At 43.6% G+C, this 7,706-nt stretch overlaps 1 protein-coding gene across 1 annotated transcript in view; it reads right to left on the bottom strand.

Annotated features, from left to right (window-relative positions):
- The window catches only part of PCSK1 (proprotein convertase subtilisin/kexin type 1), a 49,484-nt gene extending 42,150 nt beyond the window's left edge, over window positions 1-7,334 (bottom strand). The window contains exons 1-2 of the mRNA XM_004703475.2: window positions 6,924-7,334; window positions 3,640-3,744 (exon numbers count right to left, since the gene is read on the bottom strand). Coding sequence (XP_004703532.1) covers window positions 3,640-3,744; window positions 6,924-7,103 — 285 coding nt within the window. The 5' untranslated portion in view covers window positions 7,104-7,334. The remainder of the gene's footprint in view (window positions 1-3,639; window positions 3,745-6,923) is intronic.
- Window positions 7,335-7,706: the final 372 nt, after the last annotated feature.

Raw genomic sequence — 7,706 nt, 5'->3', positions numbered from 1 at the left:
TATTTAATATGAGAAACAGTTCTGGGGTGATGAATGAGCACTACTGACCACGAGCACTTACCATTAATTCAGCCTCATGTATTATGCAAGGCAATCTGACAATACAAGTATTACCTGCCTTATATTTATGGCATAGTGCTATTATACTTGAGGCCCTGAGAGGGTGAAGGGCTGCCTTGTGGGTATAATCACTATGAGGTACAGTCACATAGTCTGATTTTGTGGGGCTCCATGGCCATTTCCTACCCCAAACACATCCTCTCTGCTGTATTATTTGTGAGAGAGCTTTTGTGAGTCACATCCAAAAGAAACAAACAAATAAAAAACCCTGAAATATAACTTCTAATGAAATCATAAAACCATCCAGTAAGACTGCCCTGAATTTTCAATTAAAAAATCTGCTGAAAACCTATCGTAAACATTGGGATGGACTTGTGCCCTAGACATTAGTCACTATCATTTAATTTTAAAGTGCCTACATTTTCAAGCTTAATTATTTTTGGCTTTAAATACTTCAGTGCTTAGAATACACTGCCTTTAGGATGGGTTGATATTGGGGAAACTGCTGTATGGGAACAAGTACCAACCTTTGGGGGAGAAGGTCACTTACATTGGAGACTTCATTAACAGATTAATGAAGATAGCCTATCACAGCATTTCAGGGGGCTAATTTAACTGATTATTATGACTAACCAAAAAGGAGAGCAATAAAATTAAAACCAAGGGCAATGTTTTTAAAAATTGAATATTAGAAGAGGCACTCTGCCACAGATCAGATAAACAACCAATTGTATGAAACAGTGTTATGATTGATGTCATTAACTCAGAAGCCTGTATTAATCGCTAGGCAAGAAGACCTAATGGAACAGAAAAATTGGTGGTACTTTTCTATTATGTATGTAATAAGCATTATGTGTTTAATTGGAAATGATCTTTTTGATCAGAAAAGAACATTAAAGTTTATCCTGTACAGCCTTACACTGAAAGTTTCTATGGATTCCAGGATTTTTTTTCCCCATAAAATAAAATTTTCTCTTAGGATTATAATAGATTGATTTGGTAGCAGGCTATGTTAGACAGTAAATTATTAACTGCTCTTCCTTGTAATTTCCTTCAAAATCAATTAATTATCAAGGAGACCTATAGAGAATAGAGCTGGGGCCTTTGTTCATCCTAGGAAGATATTTTGAATAATCACAACAGGCATGCTCCAATTTATCCAATGTTCTCTTTTAGAGAGGAGAAGGGAGGCCCCTCTGATTTCTTGGTTTAGCAATGTCTGCCGTGCATTGAGACAGAGAAGAAAATCTTTCTCCTGCCTTTTTTCAAGGATTAAGCCTACGTTCAATGTTGAAAGTTGCTCGGCTTTTTAGATCTCATGTCCAAAAATCATCTATCTTGACAAGGGCAGAAAGGACCTCATTTGGACAAAAAACATTTAACATAATTTTCAGGGCTTCTGCTTTGGTCTCTGACCACAGTCATAGACTTGATTCCAACCCACACACCCTACAGGGCCGAGTAGAACTCTGTGGGCCCCAAAGACTGTAGTTCTTTATAGGAATAGAGTCTCATCTTTCTCCCAAGGAGCAGCTGATTGTTTCAAACCACTGGCCTTGAGGTTAACAGCCCAATGCTTAACCACTATCAGAGTTCGCATATCCAATTGACTAGGACCTAGCAACTAATGTATAAGCGCTGCTTGTCGCTGTCCATGGTCTTATGAGGCGTTCTTCTTCCAGATGTGGTTGTTTCTTTTTATCTTTGGACACTGGTTATTCAGGCCCAATATTTCCCTCATAATTTAACTTTAAAAAATAAATTTAAGTTATGAACAATAACAGAAAAAAACCTCCACCTCTCCTAGATATTGTTTTGCAGAACTCATAAATTTCATGTAATGGTAACATTTCTATCACTTTACTGTAATTTACTTTTTTCCTCCCTGGAAAATTGAGAGAATGTGTTCTTTCTCTGATCATTCCACAATTCCCTAGCTCTCGGCGACATTTATATAGAGAGTTCAGGCAGAGATTTTCATTAGAATGATATCTGCTGAATTCTTGAGAAAAAGTCGCATTGTGTATGCAAATAACATATTCTCAGCAGAATCAAAATTTTCTATTGATATGTAAGCTGGTTTGGAACATAGATCTCAAAATATCAATAGGTGAACTAAGAATGTATTCAAATGGTCCCACCCTATTCATTCTAGGCATTTCCTGGTTTTGCCTAATCACGGATTCTGCATGCAAACTAAGATAAAAAAGGATCAAATGCTTTGAGTCAAACAATATAATGATTATTACAAAGACAGTTGCATATTGTAGGCATAGGCTTAGAACATTAATTTCTTCTGTAGCCAACTAGAACAAAAATAGCAGAATTTTTTTTCCATTCTACAGAAATGGCATTGAAAGCAAAATTAATAAATGTCTGTGACATCCCCCCATTGGCTATTGTGGTATACTATAAAGCCCAAACAAAATCTGCTCTTATTGAGTTGATTCCAACTCAATGACCCTATAGGACAGAGAAGAATTGTTTCATCTGTTTCTCAAGACTGTAAGCCTTTATAAGAGAAGAGAGTCTCATCTTTCTCCTTCAAAATATCTGGGGAGTTTGAGCTACTCGTCTTGTGAAGAGTAGTCTAAAGCTTAACTCTCACCACTCCCAGAACTCCTTTACCACTTAGAACCTTTGACGGTATTCTCAACATTTATGTTATTGGTGAACCTGACTTTCAAAATTCACTTTCATCCTCTTACACTGAATTTGTATGCCAGAAACCCAGCTGGCACGGTGGTTAAAGCACTTGACTGAAAACCTGAAGGTCAGCAGTTCAAACCCACCAGCTGCTTCTGTAAAGATTCACAGTCTTGGAAAAGTTATCGGTAGTTATAATCTGACCTATGAGGTCTTTATGAGTCTATATCAACTGAACAGCAGTGGGCTTGGTTTCTGCATATATATTTATGGATGCACACACACATACACAGGTAGTCCTGACTTATAGTAAGGCTTTGCTTTGACAACTCAGTGTAAGTCAGTTCTAACATAATTTGAATATTTATTTTGATTATTATTGCATTTAGTAATGGGTATTTTTATAAATCCAGTGGGGTTTGAAAAAATTACATAGAAATATGTGCAAGTGAACATCTGAGAATACAACATCAGTGAGTTTTGCACTTCGACACTGTGTGTAGCACACAATCCTGATAATAAGATGTGCAAAAACAAGCCAACATATGGAACCAGATGGCTGTAAATGCAGTTCCTTGTAACTTGATTATGTCATAAATTGGGGACTTCATAGAGGAGACCTATGATAATATAAGGGGACTTAAAATATAAAGGACTTATAAAGGTGTGTGGAAACACGGAATTAAAAGACCATGCAAATTTTCCAAAAATTTGCGCGTGCACACACACACAAACACGTTTAGTTCGTTCAACAAATGTAGCCCAACATTGTAATCATTACCTGTGAAAGTGATCCTATGACGAGGAGCACTGTGACTCAATAGTCATTATATAATAAAAAAACATATTTACAAACTGCTTTTGCTCTTGTTGGAAATCCTAAAGAAAGCAGGCAATCCGGGTACTGATTCGAAGACAGGGCCCCGCACTTACTCGATCATCGTCAGATAACCTCTTAGTGAGATGCAGGGCACTCCTTCGAGACCTTCGGGGATGGTTTTTATGTTTGAATAAGTAGTGATTTTCAAGAGATCCGATCTATAAGAGAAAGTTATAAAATAAACATCCACTTTCCAAAAGAAGTGTCACTTCTATTTACTCATTCCTGAACCTGAAGTTACCATTTTTCTTCCTGAGAAAGATAGAGAAAGATGCCAACCCTATTCTGCCGGTGTTGAATGCAGTATATAATCACTTGGGCTCACAGTATGGTTGAGTAGCAGGTGGGTCTTCTGTTTGACAATTTTAGAGGAATTATATTGGATTTTTTTAACCTAACAATGTTCAGTACATAGGAACTTCTCAAAACAAACAAACAAACAAACAAGAAAAACACACTGATTTAATGAAATGCATCCTCTCCAAGAACAATAACTTGGGGAAACCAATGAAACTTTTAAAATATTATATGTGATCTGTACCACCAGATCACATTCAGCTAAAACCATTCATTGTTGCTATAAAATGGAATTATTGAATCCATAAGGATGACTATTATCAGCTATGAATACTGACCACTTGAATTTGCTCTTGTTCAAGGATTTGGGGGGGAGGTGTGACACTTCTAGGAGAGGTGTCCATACCTGTCTGGGAGACTACCCATACCTTTGACTCATTTTAAACCATTTTCATTCTTTTTTTAAGCTACTGTCTCTTTACTGAAAAGAGTATTTAACTGGAGTCTACCACTTCCTTTAAATGCCTTGTATGTCTCTAATAAAGAAACTAACAACTGAGAGTAGGTTTAAGAAGTGCATTCTTAAAATGGGTGGTTCTCATCCTATAGAGAAATTTTTAGTAGGGATGCGTAGGCTCTACCCTAAACCGACTGAATTTTATGGAGTGAATCTGCTATAAGTTCTTGATAAAGCTAGTGAGAGGGATCAACAGCCATAGGAAACAATCACCAATGTATAGCTCTCTGTTCTCACCTGGTTTTGCGTCTGGTCCTTTAATTAACCTTGTTTGTCCATAAACCAGAAGAGATTCTGGAATACTGAGGCTCAGTTAGTGTGAACAGGGGAGGCAATAAACTGCACCAGGAAAGCAAGCGGTTAGTCTTTCCAAGAAAAGAAAAATATTTTTAAATATATTTTTAAAACCTCTAGTCTTGAAATGACTAGAGAAGATATAGAGTACACAGGTCATGTGAAAATAGAGATCCCAGGACACAGTTTTCAAAGTTTTTTTGGCCACATAATCTTTTTTCTGAAAATCCTACCAGAGATATGGATGTGTGGCTTTTTGCTGGTTTGCTTTTTAGTTTTAGAGTGTGGGTTTATTTTGAAAAGCAGTTCTCATATGGAGGGGGCCTCGCTGGGGCTGTGGATCGTGGCTAATAGATGAGAAAAGGACGAAGGATTGCTTTATTTTTCTTTCTCCCCCAATCTTCTTCCACACAGTTTCTAGTGCCATCGAGCCTTTCCGTAGGAATAAAGGATTACATTTCCACGTCTTTTTTTCACACTAGGACACAGGAGGTTTCCATAATGCCCACTCTCCCCACTGATAGAGCTCCACCTGCTCACTCTCCCTTTGACACCAACAATTCCCAATCGTCCTAGCAGCCTTACTGTGGCACTCCTGCCTTTCCCACACGCTGGTCCTTGTGCTTGGCATGGCCTCAGTATGGTTCCCTGGCCACCTTTGTAGCCCTTTTACCTAAAACCATGTAAATATTCCCTTCTTTAAGCTATCTTGCTTACATTTCTCTCCAACCCCCCTTTATCTTCATTCCTCCAATCAACAAATCCTGAGGTACTCCTTCTATTACTGCCTGAATTGCATCCTGTGCTTCTAAGACAGCGCTGTCCTCCAGAAACCTACTTCCTCAATGGTGTTTCTTTTCCTTTCCCGGTGTTCCTTAGCCCCTAACAGTAAGCCCTTCACAGACCGCGCAAGGCAACCAGCTGGGTCTGCCGCCTGGGACCTGGAAAGTCAGTCTGCACTGGCTTTGCTGCTGGGCATTTCAAAGACAGCTTGGCTCAGAAAGTTGGAGAAAGAAGCCTCTGGCAAGTGCAGGCGGATTCCCTAGTGGATTCCATCTATGGAGTCGCCCACGCCCACGCGGATTACTCATACTTCAGCAATATCTCTGTCACCACCTCCAGGAAAAGGGGGGGGGGAAAAAACCCCAAAACGCGCCAAAATGTTTTACAACTCCATACTCCCCCGCTTGGATGCACAGCGTCTTTGAAGGCAAGGGGTAGGGGATTTGCTTTGTAGCTAAGGAAGAGAAAAGCTCTACCTTAGCTCTTCCACCCTCTGGGGTGCCCCGGTGTTGCCCCAAACAGCCTTGTCTAATGCCTTCATAACCACCACTCTAAACACACACGCACGCACACTTCTTATTAACCCAGCCCGTACTTGGACAGACAACAGTTTCCAACACAAGCTTGAAAACCCCGGGGGAAACGATCACGGTAGCAAGAAACAAGAAATAGACCCTTCCCCCTCTGTCTTTGTTGGCGCTTGACCCCGGGAAAGATATTGGTCCAACAAAGTTGGGCCGCTGGGAACTTGGCAAGTTCCCTGGGAAATCCCGGAGCCCTGAGGACCGGTGTGGTGAGTTCGTCTCCCCCCACCCCTTCCCACCCCTTCGGCTGGCTCCGCAGCCCACCCTGGCCGCCCACAGCCTCGGGCCCCTGCGGCTGGCGACCTCTGACCGCCTTGAGCTTGCCCCGGGGGCTGCCCACCGACACGCCGAAGGCTGCCTCCTCCCCGGCCTGGGGACTCGGAGCTGCTGCTGCTGCTGTTGCTGCTGCCATATTGAAAAGAAGGGAGCTGCGGGCTCCTGACGCAGACCCGCGAGTGCCGGGCTGGGAGCGCGCCGTCACTCCCGGGGCGCTGGGATGCTGACGGCTGGGTGCACCGCAAGTTCCCCGAACCCGCGAGCGTGGCGGAATCCCTCGCTTTCTCTTGTACTCCCTGCCCTGTATCGCGCGGGAACAAATTTAAATTCCCGAGCGGACAGCAGGAAGAATTAGCCAGACCGAGCTGCAGCGGCTGCCTTTTGCCGAGTGCTCCTCCCCTAAGTGTGAATAATGCCAGCTCGCGCTCCCGGCTCCCCTCCGGGGGCCCGAGTGGGACCAGCCGCTGCCCTTTGCCACACACGGCGCCCGCTGGGGAGGGCCACCTGGAATGCCACCTGGGGGACCGCGCCCCAGCCCCACCAGGCCCTGGTGCCCCAGAAAGTTTCGGAAAGTGCAAACTCTTACCTGGCCCAGAAGGTCATAGCCCAGTTCCTCCGCGATGGCCGAGGCTGCCTCGGGTCCCCCGGAGATCTCGGCTGCCCATTCATTGACAAATTGCCTCTTGGCTCCCACGCCGGTCAGTGCACACCAAGTGCAAAGGAGGGCGAAAGCCGCTCGGTGCAGAGGCCAAGCTCTCGGGTCCATGGCTCCCCCGCTGGCTGGCTCACCAAGTGGGAAGGAAAGACCGCTCAGAGGCCACAGAAGCCAGAGGCTCGTCCTTCGCACCCCGGGGCTCCGGACGCTCGCTGGGCTCGGAGCTAGGAGGCGCGAGAGGAGAGCGAGCGGGCGGCGGCCAGGGCTCAGTTCTGTGCTCCAGTCTCCAAGCGGAGTGGAGCCCCAGCCCTTGCCAGCCGGAATGGAAATGAGTGTTTACACGTCAAATCGACGAAAGCCATCGCTTGACGTCAGATCTACCTGGTTCTAAGATCTGGATGGTATTCCCGGCGGGGTGGAGAAGTGGCTAAAATAAGCAGGGAGGGATTACGAAAAGGAAGGAACCGTTTTCTGGGATCAGTTCAGTGGGCTCCCTGTATAAGCTTAAATTCTGTAGCTGAGAAGCGTCTTCACTTCGCAAAGAGAAGTGCCCCGCTTGAATATAATTACTATGTGCCCAGGGCAACGACGCCCGTTCCCTCCCTCCAAACCGATTTCTTTATAGTTAGTTGATTTTCTTCTTCTTCTTCTTCTTCTTCTTCTTCTTCTTCTTCTTCTTCTTCTTCTTCTTCTTCTTCTTCTTCTTCTTCTTCT

Source organism: Echinops telfairi, unplaced genomic scaffold, assembly GCF_000313985.2.
Source record: "Echinops telfairi isolate 266 unplaced genomic scaffold, ASM31398v2 ScPeMD7_7469;HRSCAF=8507_1, whole genome shotgun sequence".
Lineage (NCBI taxonomy): Eukaryota > Metazoa > Chordata > Mammalia > Afrosoricida > Tenrecidae > Echinops > Echinops telfairi.
The sequence above is the reverse complement of the archived record's forward strand: the minus strand, read 5'-3'. Positions and strand labels throughout refer to the sequence as shown.